Genomic DNA, 17953 nt, shown 5'->3' with positions numbered 1-17953 from the left:
AAACTCACACTTTTGGTAATTTAGTTAAATTTACCTGAGAATCTAAGTATAGACAAGACTTTAAAAAGGAAATGGTCATTAACTACCACTTCTCTGTAAAACATGAAGGATGCAATTTATCTAATCACAGACATCCTCATATAACAAATAAAGGCTCTGATGTACTTAGTTGAAATGTAGTCTCACATGAATTCTGTTCAGCTGGGGGAAAAAAAGGACAGGGAAGTCACCTCCTCTTCTAGAGAAATGACCAAATGCGTTATGATGAGGCACATATTACTGTACCTGCCAAAGAACATATACATGGGACATCAGAATAAACTTAACTGCAAAGCTTCATGAAATGTTCAATTTTTATATTTACACTATAATTAGTACAAAACTGCCTTTAAGTTTTCTGTAGAACAAGACAATATCTACTGGACTTGATACCCTAGTATGTCAAATCAACTACTCTGAAGTATGATAAAGGAATCTAAGAATAGTTATAAAGAATAAGACACCATTTTCAAACTATACATAGTGTTTGCATTTGCTTCTAAAAAGGTACTTATATCCCCAAAAGGTTTTTAATTTTAAATAAGCAGGGCAAGCAGGGAGGGGGCAAGGGGGAAGACTGGTTCTTGGTACTAAAGCCTTTACTGTAGTAAACTAAATATATTTACAATTTATACAAATGTTTGACCTTCAACAAAAATACAAAAACATATCACAAGATGCAAAACCAGGAAACAAGTTCATCTGAGACACTGCTGCTCTACCCAGGACAGAATGTAACTTGAACTGCAAGAACAGAAAGGTATTTATCCCCCATATTCAGGCAATGAGAAAAATTTGCATGAGGTCACAAAAAGAAAAAAATAAAAGGCTCCAACATTCTTCAGTAGATTTGGCTTTTAAAAATTATGTCAAAAACCTAGGCTACATTTGTCCATCTTGTTTCTGTGTTCCATCTGGTCCACGTAGCCAACACTTAGTTGGTGGATGTTGCCTTCTATTTTGAAAAATCGGAGTAGTTTCATGGCAAGGTCTGGAACCTCAACACTTCTGTTCCTTTCAAAAATTCAAAACCTTTCTACTTCTACAAACAATTTTGGCCCAGTTCAACCTCTAAAAGAATATCCCCATCATATTTTTCAGTAGATAACTTCATAGACTGTAGCCTTTTTGTCTCCAGAGCCAGTGACTATATACTTATCATCCACAGAGATGTCACAGCTAAGCACTGATGAAGATTCTTTGGACTAGAAGAAAAATAGAAATATATTACATCATTGAAAAGAAGTCGTTTACCGTCATTTCATCATCTCATTTTAGGTAGATGACATATGTGAAGATATCTGAATCCACTCCTGGAACTCTGCATGTTTGGTTTTTTTTTCCCTTAAAAGCAACATCATCCTCACCTGGAAGATACTGGCTCCATAAGGAGTTCTCCATGCATTAAGAAGGTTATCTTTCCCAGTACTCACAAACCATTTACCTAGAATATAAACAAGAAGGATTACAGAAACATGAAACAGACATCTGACAAATTTTGGGTTTCCAATTCACATAAATGAAAATTTTAACTAATTATCCTTATAAAAGCTCTTACTATGCATCAGTACAGTACTTTTGCTTACAATCAGTGTGGATGCTCAGCACGTTTGCAGGGTGTTACATACTATGAAATCCCTAAACTTCAAACAGAAATAGCTTTTTACACATGAATCAATACTCACAGCAGCCTCTAGACAAACAGATGGCTGTTTGTAGATAAGTGCATTTGAATTCATAAAGCAGAGATATTTATGCATTACTTCAGAAACCAAGATGTAACAATTCATGACTATGAAATAACTAATCAGTAAAACATGAATTAAGAGCCCTGACCTCTAGTTCTATGTTCAGGGCAACTTACCACAGTAAGCAAACTTGAGTGACAATACACAGCTCTCATGAAGGTGCAGCTGATACTTGTCTGGTTTATTTACATGTAGTACTTCAACATTGCTGCTCTCCATTCCCACAGCTAGCCATTCACCAGTAGGACAATAACCAAGGGAAAATATCTGAAAATTATACCATATTTACACCTTTCAATTTTTTTCCCATAGATAATTTTTTTCTGCAGTTAAAATTATTTGGGAAAGGGGAGAGAGAGAGAGAGAGAGAGAGAGAGAGAGAGAGAGAGAGAGAGAGAGAGAGAAGGGCAAATTCACGTAGTTCAATAGCAAAACTGCAGTTCAAAATTCAAGTAACTAAATAACCCCTGTTTTTACATATTAACTTAGAAAAATGAGAAAAGAGTAGTGTCAGGCTAAAATTTTCTTCTGTAATCTAAGCACATAAAAAAGTTTCAAAATATTGTGTTGGGAGCAGCCAGAAGGAAGAAACAGAAAAATCTGCCAATAATACTGACTCAGTCTTACATTTGATCCTAAGGGTTTCCTTCCCACCCCACATATTGCCACAAGCTGTAGGAAAATCCAGTTACCTGTGATGTGAAGTCATGCTGTTGTAGCTGTCTCCCTTCTCTCAAGTCCCAGGATCTGACAGTGTTATCCAAACCTCCTGTCCAGAGCTTGGTACCATCATTAGAAATGTCAATACAGCTGGCTCCATCTGTGTGGCCCTGGAATTGCCTGATAAAACAAACCAGATTGAATAATGATTTCCTGCCAGAGCTCAAGGTAAACACTGTTGTGGTGTTAGTTTTGGACTCTGTACATGTGTCATCTGTTCTGTGTCTGATGATGAGCAAGAATCAGCCCCTCCCTCTCACTGAGCATTAAATACCAGTATTTAAAAAAAAAAAATTTTCCAGGTGCTAGAGAAATGATCTGCATCATGGCTAGCTGTATAAAGTCAAATATTTCCTATCAGGCTTTGAAAAAAGAAAACAAAACAACAAAACCCCCCAAAAACCCAAACCCACTTGTGAGAATATTAAAGCAGAGTAACTTCAGTTAAAACCACTAAGGATAACTCAAGATAAAATCAAAGCAGTCAAAGAATAAAACCTCCAAATTCAGAAAACAGCTTCTGTATTTTTCTTTGGCTGCAAGTCAAGAAGGTAAATAACAAGCAGATATACTAATAGAAAGGGATCCAGATAGAGATCCAGATAGTTAAACACAACCATTGCTGAGTCACAAAGTTTTATTCTCTGTGGCAGGAGATTAGAAAAATCTAAATGGAGCTGTTTGTTTTATAACCTTCTCATTAGCAACTCCGAGCTTTCAGCAACCAGAAGGTCATCTCAAGTTTTTCTTAATCCTTTGGCAAAAGCATTCTGAAGCTCCTGCATTTTTCATCAGCAATTAGCTTTAGCAAAGTCCTATGCCTCAGTGTGGAAGGTGGAGGGTGGGTGGGGAAAAGACAGCTAGCTTGGGAAGGAAGGGTATGAATCACCACGAGCTGCCACAGAAAGGTCACACAGCATGTTTTGTTTAGTAGCTCTGGTTGCAAAATTCCATGTGCTATCAACCAGCAAGATCAGCGCACAAATGGTGGGAACACATACAGAAAACATTTAAAAAGCAGGACACTCACAGATGTGTATAGATGTCATAGAGTGCGCCTTTACAGGGACTAAGCATGCACGTGACAAAGTGAAAACTTTATATAACTTTATATAACTTTATATAACTTTTTAGTTATATAACTAAAATTGTATTTATTGACCTAAAGTTCAACAGAAAGTAAAATCTGCATGCGCATTAACATGACTCTCTGCATGTAATTTTCAGCTAATTATGGATATACAGAAGTTTAACTGAAACACAGCAGACTAAGCATATTCTTTAGTTTTTGTGTCCAGAACTTTCAAGGTATTATGGCCTTTCCAAAATTAGACTCACTCTTCTCAAAATATTGTAAGCCATCACTGCTTTGGTAAGCCTAAACTAAATTTATCTTATAGTAAGCCCCTCTGCTTTCCTAAAGAACTGAGAGGATCCACCCTTTCAATCACTTTTGTAAGATTAATTTTACTACTTACCATCACTAAATAAGAATTGAAAATACTCTTTTTTACTTAACAAGGCTTAAGACAAAGGAAAAGAACAAACCTCAAAGCATTCCCTAAAAGGCATGTTTAGTCCATACCAGTAACAGAACAGCAAGAACATTGCTTGTAGAAAGCTGCAGACCAATCCCAAATAATAGAGACCTGCAGGCGCTTTTACATTGATTACAGCAGGTTATGGACAAGCCCTGAAAGCATATCTTCCAAGACTAGGCTGAAGCTACTAAAACTAATTTCTGCCTGACTTGGGTGTAAACCTCTCCTCTGAATAAGAGACACTATTTACTTTGCTGTTATAAACCCTATTCAGGGAGATAAATATTTATGTAGCTGTCCAAAGAGTAACTTCTATTAAAATTTTCTGTAAACAACGACTCACCTGACCAATGTCTGATTGTGCAGATCCCACACTGCAATGTTCCCATCACTGCAGCAGGAAAAGCACACCTTGGAGTCAGGGCTGATAGCCAGAGCATAGCAGGCAGGTGCTGAGGATGTCAGCTCTGCTTTTATACGAGGAGTTGGAGCTGCCAGGTCCCATATGGATAATGTGCTGGCTTCCCCACCAACTATGAGGGTGCATCCATCAGGCAGCAATTTACAGGAGCGGATGTAGTTATCTCTGTTCTGTACAACACAAATCACCTCAGTTACATGCCTGCCAGTAATGACCACTAATATAATTCTCACTGCATCAAAGTTTCAAGCAGTTTGGTACTTTTTCCATTACCAAAGTATGAAGAGGAGCCAGCAGATCCTAAAAGGTTGGAAACACCTACTTCTCATCACTAATTACAAACTGCAGCTGCAGAAATTAAAATTGCAGACTCCTGTTGCCACAGTCTACTCTGTTTCAAATGTGACAAATGGCAAATTTTCTATCTCATTACACAAAAACAGAGCCAAAGTAAGCTTGCTTTTCTGCAAATGTACTCCATCAGTGAAGGTCACCAACAATAGAAATATTAAAGCAAATGACCTTTCATTTGGCATTTAACAGCCCTATATGAAAATGTTGTTCTAGTTTCATGCACTTCAGATTTTTGAATCTTTCAAATACTATTTTGCATTCACAGTATTAAAGTTGAAAGATTAAGGATTCCTGTATTGGTCCTGTATTTATGTTGGTCCTTTGTTGTTCAACATGATTCTTATTGTACATATTGATCTCTCATTCATGATATTATTGTTGATTTGGAGGTACTGCAGGGGAGTTAGTGACAGAAGACATTTCTACCTTTCCTTATTACCACCTTGCTTGACTGGCAACAGTTTATTACAAAATTGATGATTAAGATATGTAACTCAAGACAGAAAAAAACACTCAAAGAATTAGTTAACAGCATTTCTACTATGGTATATTTCTTTTAATTTACAGGAAAGGAGCAGTAAGTAGGGCACTGAAAACGTTGACTTAATCAGTCATTACTGCTCCCTAACTAACATGAAGGCTCTGCAACCAGACAGATATAGCTGCCACAGAACAGAATATCTATTCAACTTCACTATTAGTACTCAACAATTACAAAATGATAGCAGTAAAGAAAGGATAAAGGGCAAAACCCCCTACCACATTTAATTGGATCTACACTGAAGCTGGAATTTTCATTTACAATACATATTGCTGTGCTTGACAACATTAGGTCTTCTCAGTTAACACTGCACAAACCTCTATGCTGCTTCTAGTGAGAAGCATCTCTTACTGAGCCAGTACCTTTTTTGAGTTAACTTTTCAGCTACCTATACTATTGTACCCAGTCCCTTTTGTATCCTGCATCTGTGAAAATAACTGGTCTATATGTATAGCTAGTGGATCATTAACAAAATTCATAGCGAAACTTTAAGCGACCTTTGGTGGTGACGTGTCACATTATTTCAGCATGTAGCTGCTATCATCTTACAGAAATGAGATTTTCGCTCCTCGTGTGAGTGAAAGACCTAGGAAGGTTCTCTGCAGCCCTGCATAAGACAAGGTACATTCCTTTTAAACTCACGCACAAAAATCATCAGTATAACTAGAAAGGGGAAAAAAAATTACGTCTTATTTAAAACATGACATACATGTTCTATTCAGAAATCTGATCTAATCTGTTATTTGACCCTCAGTGATAATTATCACTAAACAAACCAGCACTATTCTCTGTAACACCGTTATGTATTGAAGAAAAAACAGGACATCTGGAAACAGATCTGCCTGCTATTTCCTTCTAATATGAACAAAATCCAAACAAGGACTTTTTTTGAGGCTCTAAGGAGAAGCTACCCTTGTGCATAAATTCCTGTTCACCTACCAGGCAGTCCAGCTGAGAAACAGGGCTCTTGTTGCCAGGCTGACTGATGTCCCAAACCTTGACACACCCCTTCCCACCCGTGTACACGTGTCTCGTCGGGTTGCTGATGGTAACTGCACACACAACTTCCCCATGGTTCAGGGTGTTGATCTGACGGGCATGGCGAGGGATTCCTGGACCGATGAGGGCATCAGGAGGGAAAGGAACTGGCTGCATCTGACCATCTGCAGTAACATGAAAGGAGTAGGCTCTTTTGGGGAAGGGAAAGAAAGAAGACAAAACAATTTAAAAAAATCAGCCATTAAAGAACTACAATGCAAGAAAAACACAGTATTTTTAATTTTAGTTTTTTTGCCAATCATTGCGTAAAAATCAGAACTACAGTGCCAGGTAATACAGCCAAATGAAACCTCAGATGGAGACAAAGATTCACAATAGAAATTTTCAGCTTGACTCACCCGAAGTATTTGTGTAATGGGGAAGCAGGTTAAATTCCACCCTTAGCTCTAGAGACCAAAGTCATGGCTGCTATCCCTTAGCCACTTAAATAATCAAAAGACCTTTTAGCCCCTGGTTTCTAGCTAGCAGCTGCAAGTCTCCTCATCACAAGTCTTGCAGCAGCAGTCCCCCACCAGGCACTACTCTCATCCTTCCATGAGGCTTACACTTGTTGCCTTGCAGTACCACAAGCCAAAGATTTGCTTGATTCCTGCACCTCATCTGTAACATCACCACTGGTTGTGCTCATATACCCCTCTTTCCAGCTGGTAAGTAGTGCTTTAAACTGAAAATAGAAACACTGAGTGGTTGCACAAATTTCATCAGAAAGCTGATATCACTTTCTCATAAATATGTTTTCTTGAATATGTACATTGAAAAACCAGAACGGCTCGGTTTTCCAGGTACTTTTGGCACTTCAGAAACACCTTTTATTTGTATTCATTGCATGATTTCCAGTTTGTGGAAACTGAGGGCTGAGGAAGAGACATTCTAGCACTGAATAAAAATACTACTCAGGGAGAGGACATGAAATTATTTTTTTCATGGTCACTGAAAAGTAAGTCAGCTCTGTTCAAGGACAAGGGCACAAATACCATCTAATAATGGTTTCAGGTGCAGGGGGGGGGTCTTTTTTTGCTTATTTTAACTACTAATGAAAATACTACTGTAAAAGGCTGTTTTTTGTTACACTAGTGAGCTCCTTTTCTGTTACTTCTGTTGTAAGTGCATCCATAGCTCATGCTTTTGATGCTGTTGTTATATCTAGAGCATTCTTCAAAAGAGGCTAAAGTGGATAAAAAATGGTGTGAGATGATTATTCTCTTTTTTTCTTTCACTAATAAGATGCCATCCCCCTACTGAAACATTTATTTTTCTAATATATTCTTTTCTTCAGAACTTCCCTTTCTTTTCCAAATCTACTTTTTTTTCTCAGAAATCTTCAATCACTGTAGTTCAACTATTAGTACTCCATCCATCTTTCAAGAATGCAACAATAGGTATTTCTATTAAATCTTCTGTCCTGAATAATAAGCTAGTATTTTCAAGGTATTTTATTACATGTTCCCAAGTATCACACAGTTTGAAATGAAGAAACAAGGAAGATGCCTGGTTCTGGAACAGACATCACAAAGCAACTAAATCTGCTCTGCTCCTGGGCATAACATATTCCTTTGAAAAACCATGAGGAGAGATCAAAGAACTCCACAGCTCTTTCATACAGAAACTAAGACTGGAAACAGTCAATTCATGCAATATCACGTTTATTTCTTAAGTGAAGGGTAAAAACTGGTTAACAGTAGCTGCTCTTAAACAGAGGAGAAACAGTGACATGTATGCAATTCCTGTACTCATTCATCTTTCATGGCTGGGCATATAAGCAGAAAGCTTACTCAGAGAGTACACACAAATAGAGAAGGAGCAAGCGCAAAAGATGACATCTTTTTTGGCACAGAAATGTCAGGAATGGGAAATGTAAGGTAAGAAAGGAAGTGCAATGTTCACTCCCTTACATGTACACAAGGCACACAGTATATCAAATGTATTTTGTCCCATGTGACCCTTTCTGGCTTTCTGTATGAAGAATTACAGTAATGATAAAGGCTTAACTAGAAACCCATTCCTTTCTGTGAAGAAGAAGAGAGACAAGATTGTCCCAAAGTAGGCATTCACTAAACAGATCAGACACAGGACAGGAGAGGAAGCTGAATAGGAGTGGCAACAAGGTTGCTTAAGGCTGAACTGCTCAGGTTCATCTATGGAATCGAAAAAGTAGTTACAGCATTAAGACACTGAAAAGCTTTGCCCCATCCTGGGCTCCAGATCAAAGTCAGTTGCAGAGTATTTATTAGCAGTAAGAGTACACAGAACTGTACAACTTTGACGTTTCAGCCCGCCCTTGCTTTTATCATGGACTGAAACAAAACAATTAAGCATGTATTAGACAATTTTTTCCAGCATGTCAAAGATTAATAATCTACTTGTCCATGACTTTTTTTTTAAATTTGAAGGTTACAGCTTAAATGTTCTGTTCAATTCAAATTACCTAAATAATTAGTGTTTGAAATGCTTAGGTGCATACAAAGAGCTACTCAGTTCTTGCTGAGATGAGGTGTGAGGGAGACAACAGAAACATTTTTCAAGTAAACATTTTCTGTTTACTGTAGAACTGTAGTGACTCTTATGCTTTGAAACATCAGAGGCCTACCCAATGTATTTTTTAATCACGTAGAATTTTACTATGTCTGTGTTTAAACTGGGGCTATACTAATCATAGAAGCAGTCCCTCTTTTTTAGCCCTTGCTTCTAAGAGTGGTTGATCAGGATGCAGGATGACTGAGTTTGATGGCCTAACAAACAGACCAGCAATAATTTCTCACAAGCCAAGACAGCTTTTTCTACAGTGCAACTTATCTGCAATCCACTGTAGAAAGAAATGGCTACGCTTTGCCAAATCCCTCTGCCAAAACAAGCACCCAAAACAGTAAATGCTCCTGTTTGCTTGAAGGTATGTCACATGTAATGCTAACATCATCACTGCCAGCATACTTCCAGTATGGTAGTCTAGTGACTCGTCTCTGCTAGGTATTATGGTATAACTTTGTTACACAATACCTTTTAACCTCTAAAAGGCTTGCATGGTTTGCCAGACTGACACTCCAGACACTCCCTGGACAAGGAGAAGTGTCTGTCTCCAGAAGAACGCAGGAGACCACAGTAGTGCAAATAACTATTTGCAGCTCAAACATTGCAGCCCTTGGCTTCCTCTTCATCATGAGAGAGATCCTGCTGCTTCTGGGAAGGACTATACTTACAGTTTCACACTTACAGAAGATTTAATTTTTAGTGCACTAGACATATTCACATGCCTCAATTCTCAAAAATGACAAGAATTTTCATTATCTAACCTCAAAGGAGTCAACAACTAGCAAAATCTGGCAAATTCTTGAGTTCCCTAAAGCTCAGGATTTCTTAACAGGCACCACTTGACCACCCATTTTTCTTTAAGAACTGACTATGTATGCCAGAAACTGCTGTTTAGTCTCATGATTAGCACAGTTTTCTGTCTCACTCAGAGCATTCTGTCTGTGTGAAAGATGGCTATCTTTCACGGATTCCATGATTAGCCCTCTTTGGTCAAAGGAGAGTCCTTCCTTATGTTGGGCTAACAACAAAGAAACTTATCTTATAAAAATGCAATTAAAATTTAATATAAAATACACTAAAAACATATCAAGTAATACATATTAACAGAATATTATGACAAGAACAATTACAAGACAAACTTCTGTGCCTTTTGCTTAGAAGAGTTCTGAGAAATAGTATATTATTTCTGAATAATGGAAATAGTCTTCTGAATTACTGCATCCAGAGACTTCTCTCACATGTGTCAAAGCAGCACTGAGAACCTGCAGAGTTCCTATGCACAGCAACATGGTTAAGTGATACTAATACAAACCAGTCTCTCAGCTTAAATCTCCAATTTCCCAATAAGTATACAGCAAGTAAGTATCATCTGACATGCTGAGGAGAGTTCAGGATAATTAATTCACTACCCAAGAATATAGCAAATTAACTAAACTACCTGCCAGCTACTCTAAGTATTCATATTGATGTACAAATGCACATAATTCCTGCCTACTAAAGTAACGTCTTAAAAAAAAATCCCTCAAAAACTTCCACTTCATCCCTTCAATTCAAGCAGACTTCTTTAACTAGCAGAACAACACCCCTGACAGCAAAACATGAAAGCAAAACATCCCTTCCATCCACGACTGCATTTTGCTTTCAGCTTTTCTTTGCCCTCCAGCTAATTTTTTATTGTAGATATCACAAGAAACAGTAAATATCTGAGTGTGTTGTTTCATCATATAGAACAAAATGCCAAAAAATAACGATAGACATATTTGTACACAAATGACTAAATTTTCGTCTTCATACACGTCACCAAATGATTCTATTTAGAGATAAATGGCAGGGATGCACACAGCACTTAATCTCTTATAATACAGTAAAATTAGCCTTCCTTTACAAAATTTCTCATTGTACATTCACTGTAAAAGTATGAAGATCTGAAGAACAGAAGAGAACTGAAATCAAGCAATTCCAAAAGAGTATAGTATACCTCTCCACAAACACAGTGAAAAGTCAGCTTATAAGTAGAAGGAGGAATATTTAACATTTACCACATAAAGTTTCCCTTTCCTACTAAAATAAGAAAATATTTTCAGCAATTTTCACTGTCCAGGAAAACATGCTGAGAAATATATTTTTCCTCAATACTACCATTAATTCAGAATTTTAGACAGCAGGGAAGCAGTACTGTTGACATAAATCTTACCACTCATCTTGAAACTCTGTATTTAGTCCAAAATCCAGCTCTTAGAAGGCGTGGTTCACATAAACCAGAAATCCATAAGAATGTTATTTCAGCAGCTATAGAATACTAAAAGCTAAGTACTTGTTAGAAAGACTGTGCAAATTAAAAAAAAATTAACACACAAAAAACTCACAGTCCAGGGCATATTAAAATGCATCAGAACAAAAGCATTCGACTCAGACACCACTTGTTGATGTCCAAGTGGGTTTTTAACAGGTTACACATTTTTCAAACAAGCAGGTCATTAACAGACCTCAGAACATACAAGGCTTAAAAAACCTGTGTGCTATCAGAAGTGTCTGTTCTTTAGAAAGAAGGGAACATCATTTTCTCTTGGGTGAAAAAACATTATAACCATAACTGTTGATAAAAAATGTGCAGCCTAAAGCATATACATGAGTGCGGATTCCATAGTTAATTTGAAAATTCTCTGTACCACTTGCAACTAAAACTTCACATCTAATAAAACAAATTCAATGTGTCACCATATCAGCAATCAAGAAAAAGGCTGAATTTGAAAATAAACAAGGCATACTCCACCATTTCACGCAATTATATCTGCTCTCTAGAGAAACTACAGGAGAAGAACCTGAAGTAGGTAAGATACTCGTAAATGCTGCAGGTAGCAGACAGCATCTAGCCAATCAAGACTAAAACATGAGATTGTTTTATAGCTGTCAATGGAAACACGATTCCGTGAATTTATGGAATTTTAGGCTTGCTTCACTAAGATGAGCAAACAAGTAATTTTAGAAGATATACACAAGTAACATGACCACAAAAAACCTGAAACATTGCAGAACACATTCAGTGAAGTGGCGACTAGGGAGAATGTATCAAAGTAGGCAGTATATGAAACAGTGTGAATAAAGCTGTAAAAACATTAAAAAAAAAAAAAAGCAACCCCCACACAGTTCCCACCCCCCCAGTAATTTCGCTAAATTACCAGGATACAAATTAGAGCAGTATACATATGCTGTCCTTGAACACTGTAACAACTAGAACTCAGCCACAGAAAATTTCTGTGAACAAAATTTCTGAACAAAAATAGGTTTTGCCAGATTACAATATAAAATATTACAAAGCAATGAAATCTGTTATTGAAAGCTTATGGATACATTTGTTTAGAAGAAAAAACTTAGAGCCATTCGATTATGCAATTTTTAAAAATTATACTTTTTATTTAAGTATGGAAAATTCGATGAAAGTCAGCAAGACTGTATCTGAATTTTGAGCACAAAGCCTGATCCTTACTGCACTAAATTTAAATACACCACATTTGATACACAACACGAACTCATTGAGCCCTCACTTGGCTAAACTTGTCAACACACCACCAACTTTAAGTACAACCCAGACTTAACAGGTTTCTCACACTGTCAATAGATAGCTAAGCCTGTTCCCAGAAGCATGGTGGATAACCACAAGAACACATTGAGGATGGCTTTCCAAACTAAGTCTGCTGCTTTCCTATTCTTATAGGAAAAGATCAGAAGAATTTTTTTTTTTTTGCCTGTAATCTGGTATCCTTTCAAGGATGTTTGCAAGACATCACAAGGTATCACTAGTCCAAAATCAAAGCAAACAGAAATGTGTGAGGATATAACTTTCACCACAGCATCCTAAAAGTAGCAGTTTCTAAATGTTTCCTGAAACTGTAAAAGGAAAAATTAAATGTAGATTGGTAAACAGACATTATGTAACATGAACATCCTGCACAGAAAATCCAACATGTTAAATAAGTTTCAAAATTATGTAAGTACCTAGGTAGAGAAAAACTACGCTAATTGCAAGTTCCTGTTGAAAGAGAAGTCAGGACTGACTGCCAAGTGTGAACAAAGAACAAGTTCTAACAGAGTGTTGAAAAAGCTGTTAGGAGTTCTCTTTACTTCATTCTCTCCAGAAAAACAGCTGAGTTAAATTTCCTCTATTAGTACGCGCGTAGACTACTTGCCTAGAAATACCTAAACATATTAATTGAGTATTTTCAGAGGTCATACATGCTTATGAGTCTACTGCACTGGTTAAGTTCAGGGTCAATGGTCTACCAAAGCCAAATTACTGAAACATCTCATGGATGCTGCTGAACTTATTTTATTGAAACATCAATAAGTCACAGCATCACAGAACCATTTTATTTAATAACTGCTTCACCAATAATCAAAACTTCACCCTCCAATCCACTGGCACCTTTGGAAAACTATAAATGTTGGAGTCACAGGAAATAAAGTTAGTCTCTTCAGCATGACCATAGCTGTGGTGTGTCGTTTTTCCTTGTGTCCTCTAGTGACACCCTCTAAATATTGCAGATGTTACCAAAATTAAAAGTTACTTACGGTTTTCCCCCAGGAATCCCTGCTAGATTTGGAGGGATTCCAGGTACTCTCATGTGAGGAGGAGGATCAAACCCAACCTGACAACAAAAAGTGAATTAATCTCACACTTGGAATTTCTCATCCATTTCTCAGCGAGTGTCTTCTCTCCACTCCCAAGATATTATGCATATAATCAAAAGGTGGCTTTTACCCACAGTATCTGATAACTGCATAACCCTCCACTGCGGGGCAGAACCCAGACCTTTTCCCTGAGCATTCTTCTGATAGAAGCACTCATACAAAAGCAGAAAATAATTTATCATGCATTCACACACTGAGCATTACCCAGCAGTCCTGGTTAGCAGGGAGAGTCCTGTGTTAGCCCTGGAATCAGAGTCCATATCAACTCCAAGCTATGCTAGTGCTTTTCCCTCCTGAGAGAGCTAGCATTGCTCAGGCTGGCACAGTGTGGTGCTAGAAAGTAGCTCTGGGCCCCACCTCGGATCTCACTGCCTCCACAGCATTCTGTGTGGGCACAGCAGCTGAGAGATCTCTCAGACACATTGTGGGGTGCAAACAAGCTTGTCCACAGCTTAAAAAAACAACATTCTCTTTACATACTGCAATTTCACTGAATTTTTATATCTTGAGTATGTTTATCAAATAATCCAAGCAGAAATTCTGGACAAAAAGACTTTGTTTTTCTTCTGAACATTATACTAGAATAAACATTGTTATTGCTTTAAAAAGCTATTTAAAATTTGCACATTTTCACACAAAAGCCCTGTTTACCAGTTTGAAAAAAGTGGTCATAGAAACAATAGTGAGAAGTCGACAAGCATAAATCCAACTTTGCAAATTTACAAGTAGGTAAGTTTGTCTATGCAGAAAGCTGCCATCAAGCTCATGATTAGAGAATCAGGCCCCTAAGTTATTCTGTGTGACAGCCACTGTAACTACCAGGTTCCATTTACTTACTACACCCACAACGGCAAGTATTCTTAACACACCTGATCTCAGAGCTCCAAAATAGGTACTGACCAACTTCTCAGGTTGATTTCCGCAAAAAACCCCAACAAAATACAGGGACAGAGACACAGATAAAAAGACTTTTACATACTTCAAGATTAATTTGTTATGTCTATATGGAATACAAATATGGCTCAGCAACAAAAAAGCAGATGTCAACAGCTACAGTGAAATACTTTATGTGTACCAAAACTACTTTTTCATTTACAGCAGCACAAAATAAGTTTTTGGCATTTATGCATCAGTTAAAACCCTGATGATACATTAATACACTGAAATTCTTTGTTTTCAAGGTGCAAATTTGTTTCTTCAGCCACACAGCAAAGTGAAGCATGCAGTGAAGCTGTCAAGCCTCTGGCACTGTTATGAGTTGGGAATTCTGCAGTGCTAAATGAAGCATGCAGCTTTGCTCAGTGAACCACAACTCACAGGACTGAGATTGCATACAACGTATGGCCTACCATAGGAGATCGTCCATAGGCAACCACGGCAGCTGCAGCAGCAGCAGCACTCATCTGGGGTGACATATTGTGCAGACTGGCATAGGCTGCCCCTGGACTGGTTAATTCTCCATTCATGCCAGCATGAGGTACCATTCCAAATGGAGCAGGGTATGGTCCTGGTACTGCCAACGGTGTCCGCACACCTGCAGCTACAGAATAATGAAATTAAGTGGGTTTATTTGTGTATTTCTGCATACAGGAAAGAAGCCCTTTTTTTCTCCCCTAAAACACCCTACCTTCCCCTCTCACACGCTGTCAAGAAACATTGCCATAATCTGTCAGTACCAGCTCTTTTCAAGGTAAATAAGATCTACTGAAGTCTGAACTTGCTGATTACTTCTAGCAATCTCTCTAGCATTACCTATTTCCATTTCTGTAATATTCCTCTGTTTACAATAATCTCTTCTTAGCCAAATTAAGCAGTAAAGCTGACAGACATGGTTTACACAGCTCATGTCTGAAGCAACTGTGTGTACCAGCCTGAATAGCAAAAGTAAACTTCCCCCAGCATTTGTCAAGCTGTGCACTGCAGCAAATATTAGTAGACTCAGACAAAGATTGTAGAAGAAATTGCATGCAGAATAAGTACCAGAAACTTCTGAGAAGTCTTTTTATATTACATTCGGTCTCTGGATTATTTGCAAAAAAAGATAAAGACAAAAGTAAACAAAGACTAAGAGACAGAAAGATATTCAAACTCCTGATAATCCAAACATCTGCTTCTCAACAAGCCCTCTCTTGATATTAAGAACAAAGCAATATATTTATTTAACAGTCACATGTGTAAAAACAAAGATTAATTTTGGAACCATAAAAAACCATGAGGTAATGCATTTACCAGCTTGGTTAACCAGAGGGTCCATTGTTGGAGGTTTGCCAAGGCCTGGACGGAGTCCTGGAGTTGCACTAGTGCCTGGGGTTGGCACATCACCTCGAGGAGTTGGTGTGCTGGATTTCAGAACAGGCGTGCTGGCTTTTTCATGCTGGTATCATTAAACAAATTAAATGAGTATTATTTTTAATCCAGGCCATATTATACTATTTATCACAACAGCAGTTGGGATGCTGGGCACCTACTACCTAGCCCCTTAGCCAATTTTCATAAATCCACACAATGCTGACAACATTAACTCGTGAGAGAGAAATGTTGACCTTTTTGATTGCTGCCAAAATTAAAATAATAAAAATAGAAAGTTATTTTCCCTCTTCTACTGACATATAAAAAGGAATGCCTGAGCTCCTTTTTTTCTTCAGAAAAATACAGTATGCATTACCAAACCACTTTAGTTTGAAATCATTAATATCTCAATTATTATTTGACACAGAAAATCTGACTGCAAAACCAAAATATCACCATAGTTGATAGTATCAAAAAAACCATGGCACAGAGAATCAGATCAAATTATTAGTGATACTACAAGAAAAAGCTTCCAAGGAATAACAGCCTATTTAGAAGAGCTTAACAAAAAAGCCTGAAGAACTTCATAGTGACTATATACAGGCCATGTTAAACCATAAGTTATTACTTAAAAAAAAAAAAAATCAAACCAATGCTTAAGCCACTCTTATTCTGTGTAATAAATTTGCAACTTGTTTGGCAGAAATGTAGGAAATACAAGAAATCAAAACAAGGCAGAAAATACTGCTGAGAAAGAAAGCTCAATAATACTTTAAAGATCCAGAAAAACAGTAGGCAATTTCAGCCTCAAATGTTTAATGAGAGGTAATTTGTACCAAGTAGATGCAGAAGAGTGGAGAGTCAGATTTTACAAGAAAGAACACTAACTGGAACACTGACTGCTACCTACCAGACCCATTTCCTTGGATTTGAGGGAAGTGGAACTTCCTGAAGAGGCTGTAGATGCTGGACTGCTGGAGGCATCCTTCTTCAGTAGGCGGGCTTTATCTATACCGTTCTCACGTGGTGAATGAGTGGGACTTGCCCTTGGGGAAGAAGGATCCTAAAACAATGGGAAGGGAAGAACAGTGTAGAATTGTGTCATAAACTGGTATACTAACACCACTAAGGAGTCTATGGAAGAAAAAAAACATAAAAACCCCACCAAAGTAGAAAAATTTAAACAGCAAGTTCAAATGACAAGCCTTTTTGTTATCTTTGTAGAAAAAAAAGCTGAAATCCCTTCATCAGCCTAGACAAGCACATAAAGTCACATAATATGCAATCTGTTTTTATTTTACACTGTAATCATAAATCGTTTTCAAGCACAGAGCTTCCAAGGATTCCTAAGTACAAACTAAAGCTAGTGTGGAAAACGTGGAAAGAACAAGGAAGACCAACAGAAACTGCAGTAACTTGACGCAGTTTTTATCATGTACGTTCTCCATGCTCTGCTAGTTGCAATAAACATTTCAATAACCTCTTATAGATGATAAAGACCTTGCTTATCTCTAACTTCAGAAGAAGAGGCAGACTCATACCTTCACAGATTTCATGGAGTATTTTGAGTTGGACGAGCCCCACAAGGATCATCGGGTCCAACTCTTAAGTGGAATGGCCCATACAGGGATCTTTATATGCCATAATACATGTCACATTTTTGCTAAACACCATCCATAATTGCCTTGCCACTTACATCTACAGGAAAACTGAAATCACCCCTCAGGTGATTATTTTTCTCTGTTCCAGAGGCACTCTCTGCATTTACTTTAACTTGAAATAGCCAGCCCCATGAGTTACAATGCTATCAGAGCTCTGCAGGTTCTCCACGCTCCTCTGGCTCATAAGAATAGCACCAGGGAGAAATCACACCTCACAAAAGGACAGTAAGTCTACTGGCTGATTATTAAGCAGTTCATTGTAAGCCGATCTTCTGAAAGGATTACTAAAATCACTAGTTGGACACCCATTTTTCTACTTGGCTGACATTGTTTGGGCACCCTGGGCTACTGAGGGCACTTCTCTC

General features: G+C 37.7%; 1 protein-coding gene across 6 annotated transcripts in view; it reads right to left on the bottom strand.

The window, feature by feature from the left end:
- Positions 1 to 339: 339 nt before the first annotated feature.
- Positions 340 to 17953, bottom strand: part of TLE1 (TLE family member 1, transcriptional corepressor) — a 69163-nt gene continuing 51549 nt past the window's right edge. For all 6 annotated transcript variants that reach the window (XM_068176267.1, XM_068176270.1, XM_068176268.1 and 3 more), the window contains 10 exons: positions 16838 to 16990; positions 15868 to 16012; positions 14988 to 15178; positions 13519 to 13595; positions 6304 to 6553; positions 4392 to 4639; positions 2480 to 2627; positions 1904 to 2054; positions 1407 to 1483; positions 340 to 1244 (listed from right to left, as the gene is read on the bottom strand). In XM_068176267.1, the coding sequence (XP_068032368.1) occupies positions 1137 to 1244; positions 1407 to 1483; positions 1904 to 2054; positions 2480 to 2627; positions 4392 to 4639; positions 6304 to 6553; positions 13519 to 13595; positions 14988 to 15178; positions 15868 to 16012; positions 16838 to 16990 (1548 nt within the window). In that variant the 3' untranslated portion in view covers positions 340 to 1136. The remainder of the gene's footprint in view (positions 1245 to 1406; positions 1484 to 1903; positions 2055 to 2479; positions 2628 to 4391; positions 4640 to 6303; positions 6554 to 13518; positions 13596 to 14987; positions 15179 to 15867; positions 16013 to 16837; positions 16991 to 17953) is intronic.

Source organism: Anomalospiza imberbis, chromosome Z (assembly GCF_031753505.1).
Source record: "Anomalospiza imberbis isolate Cuckoo-Finch-1a 21T00152 chromosome Z, ASM3175350v1, whole genome shotgun sequence".
NCBI lineage: Eukaryota > Metazoa > Chordata > Aves > Passeriformes > Viduidae > Anomalospiza > Anomalospiza imberbis.
This window is presented reverse-complemented; position numbering and strand designations above follow the sequence as displayed.